Raw genomic sequence first — 19220 nt, 5'->3', positions numbered from 1 at the left:
TTTTGAATAAATTTTGCCAACCTACATTCTAGCTATGCAGTTTCAGAATCTCTTTTGTATCATGCCCGGGTCCTCCACCATATCTGTCACCAAGGTCCACTCGAGAGCACTGTTAGATAAGGGGGAGCTAACTCGTATGTGCTGGAACCAAGGGACAGGGGGTCAGTCTATCGCTAGACTTAATGTTCTAATAGGCATAGCTAAAACGCAAGGAAGGTTTTCATAATTTAATTAACGATAACAATTTAAATGAATGATAATAAATCAATCAATAAACAATGCCAAATAATAGTAATCTAATTAAAGTACAAAGTATCAATTCAAAATAACAAATCCAAAGTAAAACTATTTCTCTTTAAAATGTAAAATATAAAATAAATGCCAAAATTACTAAATCATAAAATGTACTTAATCTCAATTTCAGAATGTAAAAGTCTCAAAATAAAAGTTTCTCAAAAGTATAATTTTCTAAAGTTAAATTATGAGTCAGAGATAAATTTTGTCTCACACTACACAGTCAACTGGTAGACTGGTAGACAGTCTTATAGGTCCAGTATAATGACATGAGTAGTGTGAGGTTACGCTTCCGAAACCCTGACTGTGAGGTTACGCTTCCGAAACACTGACTGCTATCTTAAAAAATTCCCAAAATAAAAGGTGAGTCAAAAATACATTTTTGTCTAAACACTACAAAGTCAACTAGTAGACTGATCGACAGTCTTACAGATCCAGTATAATAGACTTTAGTAGTGAAAGGTTAGGTTTCCGAAAGGTGACTGCTTTTCCAAAATTTCACAATGATATTTATACTAAAACACAAAATAACTTGACATGACAAAAGATGTTAATATTACTCTCATTAGTAAAAAGAGACTTTAATTAACAAAGCCTAATCCTAGTGACATATGCTAATTACAATTAATATTTCAAAATACAGTGCTTTGAGCAAACTGTGACATTTCGAGTATTAATGCCACAGCATAGGTAAAATTAATTAAACAGATTAATAAAATATTTACAAAATACAAACATTAAATTTTCTTTCTCTAAATAAAACATATTTTTGTCGAGCCTTCGACTTTTGTCGAAAAAGCGAGACTAAGCGATCCTACATTCCGTCGTCGTCGGTGTCGTCGTCGGCGGCGTCCACAAATATTCACTCTGTGGTTAAAGTTTTTGAAATTTTAATAACTTTCTTAAACTATACTGGATTACTTCCAAACGTGGACAGAAGCTTGTTTATGATCATAAGATAGTATCCAGAAGCAAATTTTGTAAAAATAAAATTCCATTTTTTCCCTATTTTACTTATAAATGGACATAGTTTTTATGCAGGGAAACATTACATTCACTCTGTGGTTAAAGTTTTGAAAATTTTAATAACTTTCTTAAACTATCCTGGGTTTGTACCAAACATGGACAGAAGCTTGTTTATGATCTAAAGATAATATACATAAGTAAATTTTGTAAAAAGATAAATCCGTTTTTTTGGTATTTTACTTTTAAAAGGACTTAAGATTTTCTGCCAGGAAACAACACATTTGCTCTGTGGTTAAATTTTTTAAAAATCTTTTAACTTTCTTATACTCCTTTTACTTTGTACCAAACTTAGACAGAAGCTTATTTATGATCAAAGGCTAGAATTTAGAAGGAAATTTTGTTAATATTTTGTACCTGTGTATCTGTATTTTACTTATAAATGGACTTAGTTTTTCTTCCAGTTAACATAGCATACAGTCTGCACTTAAAGTTTTTAAACATTTATTAGATTCATAAATTATCCTTGATTTTTACCAAACTTGGACAGAACTTCAGAAGCTTCTTACAATCAAAAGATAGTATCAAAAGGAACATTTTTGTCGAGCCTTCGACTTTAGTCGAAAAAGCGAGACTAAGCGATCCTACTTTCCGTTGGCGTCGTCGTTGGCGTCGTCGTCGGCGGCGTCCACAAATATTCACTCTGTGGTTAAAGTTTTTGAAATTTTAATAACTTTCTTAAACTATACTGGATTTCTACCAAACTTGGACAGAAGCTTCTTTATGATTATAAGATAGTATCCAGAAGTAAATTTTGTAAAAATAAAATTCCATTTTTTCCGTATTTTACTTATAAATGGACTTAGTTTTTTCTGCGGGGAAACATTACATTCACTCTGTGGTTAAAGTTTTTAGAATTTTAATAACTTTCTTAAACTATTCTTGGTCTGTACCAAACTTAGACAGAAGCTTGTTTATGATCATAAGATAGTATCCAGAAGTAAATTTTGTAAAAAAATAAATCCATTTTTCGGTATTTTACTTTTAAATGAACTTAGTTTTTCTGGGGGAAAACATTATATTTACTCTGTGGTTAAAGTTTTTAAAATTTTAATAACTTTCTTAAACTATCCTGGGTTTGTACTAAACTTGGACAGAAGGTTATTTATGATCATAAGATAGTATCAAGAAGTAAATTTTGTAAAACGATAACTTCATTTTTTCTGTAGTTTACTTTTAAATGGACTTTGATTTTCTTCCAGTTAACATTACATACAGTCTGCTGTTAAAGTTTTCAAAAATTTATTAGATTCATTAACTATCCTAGATTTTTACCAAACTTGGACAGAAGTTTCTTACAATCAAAAGATAGTATCAAGAGGAATATTTTTATTGATTTTTTCCTCATTTTTGTTGAGCCTGCGATTTACAGCAAAAGTAGGCGAGACACTGGGTTCCGCGGAACCCTTACAAATTTTTATCCAAAATAACAGTAACACAAATATATGCCAAATAACACACCATGACACATATGTACTTTAGTATAAATACATTTAAAGTGTCTGACTAGAACAAAACAATTGAACACATAATGACTAGAATCAAAAGGGCCAGTAGATTAATTGACAAAAGTCTATTTCTTTGGATTTCTTTTAGGGATTTCTTTTTTCCTGTCAATGCAGGCCTTGCACACTCATGGTAAAACTATTTTGATTTTTTTAAGTAGTTTTGGGTCCTTGGTGGTATCAGGAGATACTCATTGTGCACATAGATCCAATCTCCCAACACTTGAACCATAGTACGTGAACTCAATGTGTGTGGCGCAGGACAATTGGAGTCTCACAAAGGCTTTACCATGAAAAACATCTCCTGTAAAACAAAGACATAGTTTGTATCTAGTTTTGTACAGTGTGTCAGAACATATTCCTGGATCAGATCCTTGTCTGACAATAGCCCACATAGATGAGCTAAAAAATTAATCACTATCTGGCATGTTTGGTATATAATATTTCCCCTTTACACCTACAAATTTTTCGGAGGGTATCACATAATACCTCGCCACTACCATGACTACGTGTGGCGGGGTATAAAAAATGACAAAGTCCACACCTGTAAAAAATTTCGTCAGCATTTTGCCTAGGAAGTTACCATTTTAGCCCCTCCCACACCATTTTCCTTGCCAAAAGTTTGGGATGTAGATAGAAATTGAGTTGGTGTGGGACAGTTTAATTTATAATTACATGAACCATACACTATCTCAAGCCTTCATGAAAATAAAGAAAATTCTTACCTTAAATAATTTTAACATACTTACCAGTAAATCTTGGTGCTGTTTCATCAAGTTTGGAAGGCACTTTCGAGTTTGCCTGAGTATTAGCTTTTCTCATTAGGACGTCAAATGCATTTTGTGCATTACTATTAGTCTGACTATTGTTTTTGTCATTTGAAGGTGGTGCGTCCCTTATAATGTCAAATTGGACGTATTTGAGTCTCTTGTCAAAATCATGAACAACTCTTATTTCTTCAGCAAAATCGGGTTCAAAAGTCACACCGTTAGCCATCTTATCAGACACAGAAACTGTCACTTCATCTAATTTATCTATGTTGTGACCATCATCTTTAGTTAAATCATTCAACACATCGTTCCATGTGCACCTTTTTGAAAAGCTGTATAATCTATTTACCACGATGGGTAACACCTTTGACGCGTCCTTGTACTTAATTCGTACAGAAGACGACAATGCGATCTTGTCGCCCATCTTTCAAGCAGACAGTTTACCCTCGATACATACTGCTAAATTGATAGATAACTCCAGAGAGTTCCGGGAAGACTTATTTTCGGGAATAAAAAAAAATACGATTTTTTTGGGGCAAATAATTTTTTGACTCTGAGGCTTATTTTTGACCCGGTCGGGGCGAGGGGAAACAAACATGTTTTTTATTTTGACCTTATTATAGATTGAGATGAACTGTAAACAGCAATCATGTACAAAGTAAGACCTAATTATAAGTCAACATTACCAAAATGGTCAATTGACCCCCTAAGGAGTTATTGTCCTTCATAGTCAATTTTAAACAATTTTCCTAAAATTTGTAAATTTGTACTAACATTTTCCACTGAAACTACTGGGCCAAGTTCATTATAGATAGAGATAATTGTAAGCAGCAAAATTGTTATTAAAGTAAGGCCAACCTTAAAAATATGTTTGTTTGCAGTTTTCCGACTGTACCTTCAGACTGAAGGTAGGTAGGAAAAATATTTTATTTTATCAGCCAAAATACAGTTTAAACAAGCAGTTACACTGAACCAAGTTTCTTGTGAAGAAAAAAAAAACATTTTAAAACAACAAACACTGGACATGCTGAAAACCAACATCAAATGAACAGGCATTTTCAGATAAAAAACTTTTAACCAAAACTGAAACTTTAACATAGTGTCATTATCCAATTTATGACATAAAATATGGTATAATTATTAAATACTGGAACCCTTATAAACAAGGAATGTCATTATGACTAGAACTTTTTTAAAGAAATATATTCAGACATGTATGCTTCTTGACTAGAATGTTTTCATGAGTAGAGTATTTTCATCAGAAAAATGTAGATATTAAAGATTTATAAGACAATGTATTAAAGAGTGTATTTTTAATAAAAAAAAAATAACCATTGAATCTTCCTCAATTGAAAAAAAGGCAACTTGAAAAAAATGTATTAAGACATTCGACTGTTTTCATATTTCTAACAATATTTAATTATATGTGATAAGGTTATATTTTTGCCAGGCTTTAATGAAAACCAAAGAAATCTAAAGTTTGGGGTGAAATCCATAGCACCCCATTAAAAGTAAATGGTCTGTACTGAAATGTTTATAATGCATAAAAAAAATTGGCAGCATAGCTCCTAAGGACATGTTTTAATTGAATTCACACAGGCCCCACTTATCCTAAAGGAGCATACTCATTGCAATCGAAGATAGATTTAATATAGAGAGAGTATATTTATTTTTCAAGCTAACCATTCATTTTCTCTACATCTTTGTGTAATTAGGGTTGCTTCTTATTGATTTGGCATGATCTATATCCATTAACATTTCAAATGAGCCCTTCCTCCGTACAGGCGTGTTTACAGATATCCATGAAGATTTAAGTCACGGAGGAGTGGTTTCATCTTTGTCGTCTTCACAACGATTTGTAGAAAATATGCCATACTTCAAGCTGCTGTCGAATTATTTAACCACTGAAATTGGTTCCATAAAGTCAGGCTCCACAGATTCTGTACCCGATTTGTTCGAGACAGAATGGTTATCGTGTCAGTTATGAATATCCGCTGCATCATCGTTAATGATATCATCACACATCATTACATGTGCCTGAATCTGTATAAACAGTTTACTAATAAACTTTTTTGTTTGTTATTTGTCTTAAAATTGACACGAGACGACAGCGTAAAGTACTGCTCCGTGACTTCATGGATACCTGTAAACAATTTCCATGTGCTTTATCATTAAATGGTCACATGAACGCTTGACGGGAAGCTAAGAAAAACCGAACTTGAAATGCGTAATTGACCCAGACTTTAAATCATTTCCAGAAAGGACCCAAAATTCCGGATCCCGTCAATAGAAGTATTAAAAAAAAATTCTTCAAATTTAAAGCAATAAAATTTTCACAGTCGGGAGGATTTTCAAGGGTCGGTCGGTAAACTGCAAACAAACAATATTTTAATTTAAACCTAAGATGTACAAACACATCACCATCACCAAAACACAATTTTGTCATGAATCCATCAGTGCTTCCTTTGCTTAATATTCACATAGACCAAGGTGAGCGACAATACCCCACCCCCTCAAAGTTTAAGATATTTTAATAACCTAAGCTGGCTGTCTGTCCATGTGAATTGTAAGCTAAACTCTATTGTACACCAGGTTTATATGGTAATTGATGAGACTGCACAGTTGTAGAACACAACTTGCACATATGCAAAAAGAAAAATATAAATAAAAGTCAACTAAACCTTCACAGGGGTGATTATTAAACTTGTTGGGCAATAATGGGAATCATTTCTTAATATTTTGTCATTTAGTTTTCATTTTTAGAAAAACAGGAGACAGTATAGCATATACAGCAAGGCATAAAACCATGTTTACTATTTCCTTAAGGTGATGTTTAACTCTTATTTTTTAGAATACACGGTTAACACTTAACAGTACATTCCGGTGGACAGTTTTAATAAATTGTCCGTCTTTGTTTGGACCCAATATAATGATGTTTATTTTTTTATTTTTTAGAATATGTGGTATACAGCACATACAGCGTGGGAGTGAGGGGAAACAGCTGTCCATGTTTGAGTCAGTTTATTTTGTTATCGTCACATTCTCAACAGTGGGTTATGGAGATATTTCTCCCGATACGTGGCTAGGACAACTCTTCATGATGTTTATGATTTGTTTTGCTTTTGCCTTTGTTCCCAGACAGGTAGGAAATACAATAAAGTACACTAAATACAAGCCAGAAAATTGTTAGATATATTAAAAATTTGTAAGGGTTCCGCGGAACCCAGTGTCTCGCCTACTTTTGCTGTTCATCAAAGCCTCAACAAAAATGAGGAAAAAAATCAATAAAAATATTCTTCTAGATACTAGCTTTTGATCATAAACAAGCTTCTGTCTAAGTTTGGTTCAAATCCAAAATAGTATAAGAAAGTTATTAAAATTTTAAAAACTTTAACCACAGAGTGAAACTGAAAGTGTTGTTTCCTGGCAGAAAATCTTAAGTCTATTTATAAGTAAAATATGGAAAAAATGGAATTTTATTTTTACAAAATTTACTTATGGATACATTTGTACTAGCTTTTGATCATAAACAAGCTTCTTTCTAAGTTTGGTACAAACCCAAGAAAGTTATTAAAATTTTAAAAACTTTAACCGCAGAGTGAACGTTATGTTTCCGGGCAGAAAAACTTAGTCCATTTATAAGTAAAATTCGGAAAAATGGAATTTTATTTTTACAAAATTTATTTCTGGATACTATCTTATGATCATAAACAAGCTTCTGTCCAAGTTTGATAGAAATCAAGTATAGTTTAAGAAAGTTATTAAAATTTCAAAAACTTTAACCACAGAGTGAATATTTGTGGACGCCGACAACGACACAGACGCCGACGGAATGTAGGATCAGTTAGTCTCGCTTTTTCGCCTAAAGTCGAAGGCTCAACAAAAATGAACGTATACAGAATATTAGTCAAAATAATTAAGTCATCTTGAAAGGTCATTTTAATTTTATCTAGTGACGCCTTTCTAAGATTTCATGATACCAAAGCCATTTTTTACCGTTGCACCTAAAGAGATAATTTCCTCTCTACTTTGATACTCAATATTGCCATGATATCTTCATTTGAGCTGGGGAAATGCCAATTGTGTCAGATACTTTCAAATTGACCAAATATTACAGACCTGGTTTTTTTTGTACAATAACAGATGTGTGTTAATTTCTAAAACAAATCAAGACATGGGGAGATAACTCCCACATTAACAGTTTGCTTGCAATTGTATGTGAAAGCTTTGTTAAGCTGTATATAAACCTAATGTTCCACTTTGCCATTTACAAGATTAAAGAGATGGGGGAAGTAGTGCAAAAAAAGAAAATTATCTCGGAAATAGATCTGTCATAACTGTAATGATATGAAAAATAGAAAATAACTGTCATATCTAGTGAAACTTTTGTTATAGATTGAAGGAATAACATCTGTGTGGAGAGAAAGAAAGAAGACCGGAGGAGAATACAGTAGAAATGATGCGTTAGGTCATCGTCATGTGGTCGTATTTAGTAGTCATCTGACTGCAGACAATGTGATGGATTTTCTCTTAGAATTTTATGCACATCCTAAGTTAGAGGTAATGGCTATATATACAAGAAATTGAATTTTCTATTTTTAACTGGATTTTCTACAAAAATGTAGGTTATTGATATGGTGGGCAATATCTATCGGTCGACCGAGCTGCAGCCAAATATTGTCTGTGCATTTACTCGTGAACCATTTAACCAAAGCTTTTCAAATTTTGAAATGTTGTTTTTAAAGGCAGTGCTTTAAGGCCTGACTTTCAAGTCATGAGGTTCATCTTTCCTTACGCAAATCTTTGCTGGGGGTCATTTTGCAAGAAATAGATCCGGAAATGTTTAAATTTCTCCTCTACTTTTTGTGGTATGTATTGGTTTTTGTTCCTTTCATTTACATTGGGAAATAAAGAAACGATCAGTGTGTATTGTTCGTTTTAAAAATCTGTTTATTAATGTGTCTTTTGCATTATAAGCAGTCAATCTGATTACAAACTATCATTATTCGAATTCCGTGTGGAAAGAGGTCCGTTCAATTTCGAGTACTATTTGCGATCTAAAAATATTTTAAAATCATTTCACTCGTTGATATAACATGATATTATAATTAAAAGTCGACTGACCGTGAATTATATTGCATAATATACAATTTAAAGTATTTCTGTACGTGAAGCCGTATGACGTTATAGTTATTTCGGTCTCAGTTATGTAAAATATGAAATTATCGTTCCTGAATAGGGTTCCACTAATTAAAGACAAGAAGCGTCAAAAAGTGATAAGAAGCGACAATAAAATTAAAATAGCGATAAGAAGCGACAATATAATTAATTTAGCAAGAAGAAGCGTCAAGAAGACTATATAGCGACTATACATAAATAAAAAAAATGTCATTGCAACAACTTATTCCCAAATGATATTAAAAAAAACATGCATTATTTTTTATTATAGGGGCGGTTATAAAACATTTTTTTATATTACTTTACATTGATAGATAAAAATATGTTTTTATTAAGAAGAAAGGGATTAGTTTTTATTAGATATAAAAAAAAAATATATTTTATGCACACGCTAAAAATTGGCCATCAAAACAAAAAAAATTCAATTTCCTTTTAAAGAATTTATTGAATCAAAACCATGCAATATCATTTCCTTTCTAACAGTGAAATTCTTCTTTTTCATAGGGACATATTTGATAGGTGTAGCTTCACCCTATCACATCAAATGAGAATAGCCTCGTGAGAGAATTACGATTCGCTTGTCCCTTGTTAGTTATTGTCGCTTCGTCACTAAATTAAACTTCTTGTCGCTGTTTGTCTCTAAAATTCTTCTTGTCTCTTATTAGTGAGACCAGTCAGTTCCGTCCTTAACTTCCGTTTTTGCACTGCAAAACAATCACACAATTAACGATGCCTGGTCCTTGTTGGTGTGTACCTGAGTGTCATTTAAGAGGAGGACTTGCATTTCTAAATGACTTAATAAGAAGGAAAAGTTGGATCAACGCCATGGCTCAAACGTAGATTGTCATATGCGATGCAATCGTAGAACCCATATCAATCAGCTGTTGTTTACAAGGCACATTTTACTGAAAACGACTACGTTCAGGAAACTATTCATGGTAAAACTTTATTTTCTTTAAGAAATATATCCTGTTATTTATATAATCGCCATGCAAGTAAACCAAAGTCTGTTTGCAACCGCAATTATCGTTTTAGAATAAAAAGGGGGGTGATTTCAAGACGTCATAACTTTTGGGATTACGATTCAATATCATCTGTTTGACATTTTTTGGTTAATACTACAATTGTATGGTTTTTCTACAAGAGATATATTTTATACTGATAATTATTTTAGCAGTAATTATGTAAATTTCGGTTGTAATGACAAGAATTCATGAGCTATGCCTCTGGCTTTCTTGAAAAATATCAATGACAATGTAAACAGGAACAAAACATTGACATGAATGATGCTCTCCACCTATGTTATAGTTATTTAGGTATGTGTGTTGCACAAGTCTTTCACAAGTTTCAAAAAAGCTAATGTTATAAAACTTTTTTCAGGGCACATACCCACTTTATAGAGACTTGTCTACTGCCATGCATTCCCATCCTATTTTCATGCACCATTTGTAAGCAAGAGACTGAATGGTTTACAAAATTAAAAATCAGGACGGTGTCCCGTTAAACCAAAAGAACTAAACTGGATGAATATTGTAGGAGAAATCTAGAGGAAAGTTTTGATTTGTGAAACTGGTTTTTCTGAACAGATGTACATTCATCCTGCAGGAAAGATTTATAACTGTCCACCACCAACTGACGAGCTAATGTTGAGCTTCACAGATGGAATTACTCAAACACCATAAATGCCTATGTTTTCAGCACAGATTTCACAAATCATGACACAGCTGTGCATTTTTATGCCCCACCTACGATAGTAGGGGGGCATTATGTTTTCTGGTCTGTGCGTCCGTTCGTCCGTCCGTCTGTCCCTCTGTCCCTCTTCAGGTTAAAGTTTTTGGTCAAGGTAGTTTTTGATGAAGTTGAAGTCCAATCGACTTCAAACTTGGTACACATGTTCCCTATGATATGATCTTTATAATTTTAATGCCAAATTAGAGTTTTTACCCCAATGTCACGGTCCACTGAACATGGAAAATGATAGTGCGAGTGGGGCATTCGTGTACTGGGGACACATTCTTGTTTATACCTGTTAAGAGTCGAAAACTAAATATTATTTTTATATAAATAAACATATATTGTGTCATTTTAGAACTTATATTTTTCCAAAGGATGCATGAATGAAAGTAGTGAAATTCATTTTGCTTTGATATATAGATTTGAATTACAATTGTTCATGTTATTGTAATGCATATAAAAATAAGGAGATGTGGCACAATGTAAATATATGATATTCTGTGAGTTTATCAAACTAAAGGGGATAAGAAATGGGTATAAGCAGTTACAGGACTGTACTACTGTACAATCTCCAACAATGAGAAAAACTCATACTGTAAAGAGAATTTCATATTTACAAGTAAGTTTTGTTTTTGCATTGAATAATTTTCTTCTATTGTCTTAAAAGCAAATATGGGAAGTGGTTAAAATGCTAATGAGACAGCTTTTATGGCCACCAGATGTCATTGTTACTTTGATTAAAAACTCCTTTTTAGCTCACCTGACCTGACTCATCACTTGGTTTCGTCGTCCATAAACTTTTACAAAAAATCTTCTCTGAAACTACTGTGCCAAATTTAACCAAACTTAGCCAAAATCATCATTGCGGTATCTAATTTTAAAAATGTGTGGTTAGACCCGGTCAACCAACCGAGATGGCCACTATGGCCAAAAATAGAACATACAGGTAAAATGTAGATTTTGGCTTATAACTCTGAAACCAAAGCATTTAGAGCAAATCTGACATAGGGTGAAATTGTCTCTTCAGTGAAGATCAATCTGCCCAGGAATTTTCAGACAAATCTGACAACCCGTTGATGGATTGCTGCCCCCAAATTAGTAATTTGAAGGAAATTTTGCAGAGTTTGGTTATTATCTTAAATATTATTATATATAGAGATGGGAAACTGTAAACAGCAATAATGTTCTGCAAAGTAAGATCTACAAATAAGTCAATATGACCAAAATTTTAAGTTGACCCCTTAAAGAGTTATTGCCCTTTATAGTCAATTTTTAACAATTTTCATAAGTTTTTGTATTTTTTGTTAATTTTTAAAAAATATTTTCAACTGTAAATACTGGGCCATGTTTATTATAGATAGAGATAATTGTAGCACCAAGAATGTTCAGTAAAGAAAGATCTACAAACACATCCCCATCATCAAAAACACAATTTTGTCATTTTATATGTGTCCGTTATTTAATATGCACATAGACCGTCCAAGGTGAGCGACACAGGCTCTTGAGAGTCTCTAGGTCATTAATACAGGTAGATAACTTTATCATGTTCATTCTGAAAAATAATTTTGCTTGGAGGGAGAATTTTAAAAAAGTTCTGTCTTCAAAAGAGTTGACATGTTACTATGTACATTAACCATTATGTTACTTGATGTTCTAGCAATACACACAGAACGGAGACTAGTCAATCTTTGTGAATTATATTTCATAGGATAGGAGTAATTGAATATGTGTATATAATCAATAATTAAAAATAGTTTTATTTACATTAAAAAGGAAAAGTTCTTATGTCTTAAAAATGCATTTCATGGCGAGGTACAGAAAATATACTGTAAACAGTAGACTATAGATATAGGTGAACTAGGTACAAGAGAACTCTAAATCTTAAATACTACAAACCATCTCTGTTCTATGGAAGATAATGATATAACTGGACTAGAAATACACACAACCTGTAATTAACTGCCTTTACAGCGCTTTCGTGCTTTGATTACTTGGTTTATTTTACTTAACTCACACACTAGGCGGGGTTTAACCGGTTTGCTTATTTAAGACCAATCGATCTATAGACAATTGTGTCAGGATAAACTCATCAATGAGGGTCCAGTTATGCCTCCATTAACATACACTACGTTCATTGTATATTTTTTTGGGACACTGATTAGAAATAACGGCTTTCATCCTTATCACACACATCTTCAAAAAGACTGTTCTTATGCAAATTAAGACATAAGCTCACCCTGATCAGTTGAAATAACATTGGTAATACTGACAACAAAATGGAGGTCAATTTCAGTAATAATGATTCTGACTTTTACTGTTAAGGAGTTGTGGCTCATGAAAGATTGAAACATCCTAAAAAATGAATATTCAATCAAAGACCTTTTTTCATGTTTGAGTATAAACAATGAAGCTACCAAAATAATAAAATCAATATTTTATAAATTTCATGCGTTTAATTGGTTTAAAAGCTTATTCTTGATTAACCCTCATTCAAGGTTGAATGGTTTGGTTTCCTCCATTTTAGTGTATTTTTTAACCTGACTATTCCATCTTGAGGATTATTTATTTTTACTCTATTTTCTTTCTCTTCAGGAACATGTAGTAGTGTTTGTTAGTTCTGATGAAAAGGATAGTAACTTACAAGTCATATTAAAGGATCCTAAATGGGTCAACAGAGTGGTATATATCCAAGGATCAGCTCTCAAAGATATTGATTTAAAAAGATGCAGGTATGGTTATAAAGTAATTCTCTTGATGACAGAGTGAAATGGGATGATTTATTATCTGATACATATCAAAATTTAATGATTATAGATATTACCCAGAATGCATTAGATTACTGTAAATTCATAAATTATTGTGATGTTTTTATTATTGAAAAAAATATGGCAGGGTTATAAACGCAATTATTTAAAGTCGCATTTTGAAATTTTTTGTATGAATTGAATTGAACAGTATTTTTCTCAATATCAAAAAAATAAAATTGTGTTTTAGTCTTAAATGACAAATTCGCAATAATAAATGCATGCAATAATTTCTGAATCTACAGTATGAAATGGTGAATAGAAGTTCATTTTTAATTTTGCTAAATTGAAACTATTTAAATAAATTGTGCATTTATTATGATTGAATGTAAACAAATTGAACTTCGAATTTATCATTTAATAATTTATAATGCATTCTGTGTGATATTTTCAGAAATTTACACCAAATTTACATCAAAATATTGTGATTGGCTTACAACATCCCAAACAATGAATATTCAATCAACAACATGCAACATTTCATTTTTGGGTACAAACATTGGAGCATTTGAGCTGTGTTTGAAAAAAAATCGACCTTTTGCAAGTTCACATATACATGTACATGCATAAGACTGAATGATTTTGGAACATTCAAATACAAAACTAAAGACAAATTTCATAAATTTCATGCAGCCAACTGGTCTGATGCTCTGTTCTTGATTAACCTTCATCAGGAACATTCAAGGCTGAATATTTAAAAGCGAAGCATGTAAAAAAGTGCCGAAACAGTTGGACTATATGGCCAAAAATGACTTGAGGTTGCACTTTGTAAATACAGCTGTTTCTCAAAACACGCGTCTTTTGGGGAGATCTTGAATATTCATAGAAAATTAATTTTGTTTACATACTGGTTCCCAGTTATGCTCTCTGTGTACCATCTCACAGAGACATAACTTGGGAATGTTACCAGTACATTTACATGTGCATATTGTTTACATTGAGATCTGAGGTAACCTTTCATTCGCGGTAGAGGTAGTTAAGAAAATTAGTGTTAGTTTAAACTCTGAGAAGTTCAGGGCATATAAACGTTGAAAATATGCAACACATATTGACCTTCGAAAAAAATTGTGGTGCAAATGAACTTTCAATTCTAGGATAAGATTTTTTTCAAAACTTCATAGTAAAAGTGGTACAGTTTGAGCCGTAAAAGGAGTTCCTATGGGAAATTGCATTGTCAATATTTACAGAAATGCAACCTTGAAAATTTGTTTTGTTTGCTTGTTAATATGTACTATAATTGTTTTATTTCATCTCAACATGTTATTCCCAGTATGTCTTATGTAGATTTTCAAATGTATTCAAAAATTTTAATTGTAGGATACAGGAAGCAGATGCCTGTTTTATTTTGTCTCCAAGTCTATGTCAGAACAGGGAGGAAGCTGTAAGTTACTTTTCTAACCAATAATGAAAAAAACATGTTAAAAAATTCAAAGATCTTTTTTAGACAACTTTCACTTTTTTCAACAAACTTGAGATCAAGTTTATCAGTCAGGGGACTTACTTAAATAAGTGATTTTCTAAATCACTGATTTAAGTAATATTATTTCCATAAAGGTTGGAAGTTGAGTTGTCTTTCTTTAATAATCACCTATTTAAGTAGTACAAATTAATCACTAGAAGAAGTAATTTAATTTTATTGTAGCTTTAAATATAGAATACTAATGATCCAGGGACTAATTATGTTTCTAAACTTATCAGAACCAACATCTGTGTTGTCTAGGATGACCAGGTCATTTCAGGTGATGACCTTGTACTGAATCTAGGATAATGACATAAAAATCACTTGTTTAAGTATCAGACCTCAATTTCCTTCCCAAAAATCACTTCTTTAAGTATCATTCTTTTAATAATCCCTACTAATTTCAACACCCCCGAACAGTGAGATTTTTATCGCGAACAGTAGAATTTTATAACATAATCTGAAAGATGAAACCTTGAACTTCACAGGAAAAATACTCCCACTGCTGGGAAAAATCTTTTAAGAAAGTATCAGTTCATTATGTTAAGCCATTATTATAGCATTTTTTCAACTAAAATAGAATTTTCAGCTGAATGATAACATCAAAGGCAGAAACCTTTCTACTTAAAAGACGCAAAAAGTTTATTTTTTTTAATGTTACTAATTAAAAGATATTATTTAAACCTATGTGTTTAGAATTTTGAAAAAAATACAAAATTCCAATTTGTGACAAAACAACGATTTTGCTACTCAAATAAGTGATTTAAAAATCACCTATTTCAGTAAGTCCCCTGACTGTTTATAATGAGCATATTTTGACAGACTGTTTAGTTGTTTTTTAATATCAAAGTGATGTCTTCTATTCTTTGCAGTCACCTGTATTACCTCATTATTAGGAAATTTTAACAATTAATGAAGTTTGAGGAAGAAATCCAAAAGCAAAATAAACTTTTAGAACCCTTATTCAAATTAAGTAGAATTTTTATTCAAAGGGTGTTAAAACCTTTTTTCATAGTTCTAAGGCTTGATAGTGTCCCTTACATAGTGAACTATCCCTCCTTTCATTTAACAATAAGATATTGAATCCTGAGTGTATTTGATGAATACTATTTTTGTTTAGGGACAACATCAAAAGTTCAATGAAGGATAAAAAACTTAATTCACATAGTTTTTTCACTGACCCCCACACCCCCCCCTCGTAACTTAATTTGGGAAAAATTGATTGACCAATAGGGATATATGTAAAATCGATTTAAGAATAACAAAACTTGCAGCAATCTTGACCCCCCCCCCCCACCCCCAAACTATTTGATTTAAGTTTTTTATCCTACATCGATCTTTTGATGTCGTCCCTTACCAGATGAGCACTCCATTCTAAGATCATGGGCTGTTAAAGATTTTCTCGGATTGTCTCCCCTTTAGTTAACATGAAATATGAAATCTACAGTGTATTTGATGATTACTGAATTTTTTTACCGGATGAGCACTCCATTCTAAGATCGTGGGCTGTTAAAGATTTTCCCAGATTGTCTCCCCTTTAGTTAACATGGAATATTAAATCTACAGTTTATTTGATGAATACTATTTTTGTTTACAGGATGAGCACTCCATTCTATGATTGTGGGCTGACAAAGATTTCGCCCCTGATTGTCGACAGTAACAAAGTGTATTATCTCCCCCTTTTAGTTAACAATAAAATAGTAATTCATGAGTGTACTAATAGTTCTATAAATACTACTTTTTTTTTACAGGATGAACACTCCATTCTACGATCGTGGGCTGTCAAAGATTTTGCCCCTGATTGTCGACAGTACATACAGCTGTTTAAAACAGAATATAAAATCCACGTCACTTTTGCAGGTTTGATACTGGTCACTTTTAAAATATTTTATTTCATGTGTTTGTTTATGTTGCCTACTGTTTGTTTTTTTTGTAAATTGTGTTGATTAGTGTATGTCTTTATGTAAAATTTGTTGTTTTATTCTTGAAGAGGAGATTGAATAAGAGTCTTTATTTTGAATAAAAAATGATAAGAAAATCCTGTAAAACTGTTATTTGTAGACTTAGATTTCAAATTTCATAAATTATAAGCTGGATAGGAAGACCATTTGTATAACAGCTGATTTCATTGAGTGTGAAGGGATAGGTAGAATCCTTTGTCATCTTGCTTGTTAGCTGAAACGTGAAGTAATTATTAGGTTAGGTAAACTACCCTCCTTTAAGAGTAGACTAATCTGATAGATAACCAATCTATTTGTCTGTAAGACTAGACTACTTCGAAAGGAGAGTACTTTACCTAAGGGCTATTCCAGAAAAAAAAATGAATGGGGGGGTTGGAAGGCAGTTTTAGTCAGCACCCACCACCAAGACAATTGTAAGGCCACGGTTTTTTAATTTGTTGGTTTACGGATTTTCTCCATGAAAAAGTCGGGTCGGGCGGTCGGGAAAAAAATTAAAAAAAATATCTTTCAAGACAGAAAACTGATATGCAAAATAAATATATATTTCACCTTTCTATAATAATATGTTTGTTATCCTATTTTTTCATCATTTCTTAAATTTTAGTTTAATGAAATATTATTGCTCAGTTGTAATAAAAATTGCATGACATTGCCTAATAATTTCCCGTAAAAAAGGGGGTGCACGGACAAAGACGTAATTAAATTTCATAAAGGAAGACAAATTCACATAGCTCTTAATCAATTCCAGAAAACTTGGTGAATAATGATCTTCAAGAACGAAAACTGATAAAGAAATAAATGTAAAAGCGTGGTAAGAAAATAATTTTCAACACACGCGTCAAAAACGTAATAGACTCGTCCACTGGATAAAATGAGAATATCGGGTTAATCTGTTGTCACGCATTCCCGTTTTTATCCAAATGGATGAAATTTTTTATTATCTATGAAACAAGAAAATTTTAAATGATCTGTTAATATTCAGTACTTTAACTTGATGTCCTGAACTTCCACCTGTCCACATTTGGACAAGTCTATTTCTATGAGAAGATGCATCTTACGGACTGTTGACAAATAAGAGAAACGAACTTATTGTGTAATTGGTTTTAAACACGGGTTTCGTTCCACAAAAATATTTGTCCAAACGACATGTCAAGGCCATTAATAATTGATTTATCTATTTTTAGAAACGTAAACTGGAAGTTTCATTTTTTCACAACAGAAAGTGTTATCAATTCTGTTAGTGATTAATGCATTTCATTTTATAAAAAAAGGATAATTTATTTATTTTTCAGGGATAATGAATTTGTTAGGGTCGGCCGGAATGAAAAAGCATGAAAAGTCAATTTTATTTTTATTCTGGAAATCGGCAAAATCAGGTCGGCGGATCCGTAAACCAACAAATTAAAAAATCCTGGCCTAATTGAGAATTGTAGTGCATTATAGTGTGAAAAGTAGCTCTGATACTCATCACCCATGTGTTATTAATACAATGTGCCTTCCAACCCTCCCCCCCCCCCCCATACATTTTTTTCTGGAATAGCCCTAACCTAATAATGACTTCACGGTTCAGCTGGCAATCAAGCTAACCAAGGATTCTACCTTTCCCTACACTCTCAATGAAATCGGCTGTAATGTGCATGTATTTGTACCAAATATGCTTTAATTATGTAATTAGATAATACAAGAAAAGTTTACTCACATCTATAATTATTCTTATATATTTGAAATATATCACATATGTTTATAGTTTCACCTCCAAAATATCTTTTCTGCATCCTATTTAGTGACTCGTTTTATGAACATTTTGTTGTCCTGGAATTTAGTTAGTTTTGTTTTATTCTTAATTTTCTTTAGAATTTTTCAGTGAAAAATTATAGTTTATAATCTACAACCAGATATATTTTTAATTTTATTAATAAAATGAAAAAGCAGAACTTTAATTTCAGAAATTGTTGCATGCATCTATTATTATGATTTTCAAGAATGGACATAAATTTCAGTTTGATTAATGTGATTTTGAAAAATTCTGCATACAGATTTTTGAGTTCTTATAATTGCAATACTCACCTGGTCCCATTGTTGCATTAATAAAAAAAAACTCCCAATAAGTTCTGAATTTACAGTTTTCAATATGCAGGGAAAAACATTGAAAAACCTTTGCATTTGAAATTTGAATTACACATTTTCAATTTTGTATATTATTTAATTGAAATGATTCTTTACAACAAAAATAGATGTAAAAACAAGACTTTATTCAATTACACGTCACTTTTGCTGTAGATTTCTGGGGAGTTTATTTGTACATTTTCCTTTATGATTGTTTGTTCATTTATAGTTGAGGCTATTTCATTGAAATAATTTAAAAAAGAAATTTCTGCTACTAAATTGATAGTCAGTTAATTTATAGACTTACTGTGGAAATATAATTATTCGTGGGATACCAATTTTCATGGATTTCCTGGGTAATGGGGAACCTCAAATTTAAATGTTAA

At 31.9% G+C, this 19220-nt stretch overlaps 1 protein-coding gene and 1 long non-coding RNA gene across 17 annotated transcripts in view; both read left to right on the top strand.

The window, feature by feature from the left end:
• LOC139498974 (potassium channel subfamily T member 2-like) overlaps positions 1-19220 on the top strand; it is a 147712-nt gene that overhangs the window by 101409 nt on the left and 27083 nt on the right. For all 16 annotated transcript variants that reach the window (XM_071287602.1, XM_071287599.1, XM_071287604.1 and 13 more), the window contains 5 exons: positions 6548-6734; positions 7988-8152; positions 13097-13233; positions 14626-14689; positions 16519-16627. In XM_071287602.1, coding sequence (XP_071143703.1) covers positions 6548-6734; positions 7988-8152; positions 13097-13233; positions 14626-14689; positions 16519-16627 — 662 coding nt within the window. The remainder of the gene's footprint in view (positions 1-6547; positions 6735-7987; positions 8153-13096; positions 13234-14625; positions 14690-16518; positions 16628-19220) is intronic.
• On the top strand, positions 9132-10853 carry LOC139498956 (uncharacterized). The gene is made up of 2 exons (XR_011658055.1): positions 9132-9708; positions 10151-10853. It is a non-coding gene; the product is annotated as an uncharacterized lncRNA (long non-coding RNA).

The sequence above is a fragment of the Mytilus edulis genome, chromosome 12 (genome assembly GCF_963676685.1).
Source record: "Mytilus edulis chromosome 12, xbMytEdul2.2, whole genome shotgun sequence".
Taxonomy (NCBI): Eukaryota; Metazoa; Mollusca; class Bivalvia; order Mytilida; family Mytilidae; genus Mytilus; species Mytilus edulis.
The sequence above is the reverse complement of the archived record's forward strand: the minus strand, read 5'-3'. Positions and strand labels throughout refer to the sequence as shown.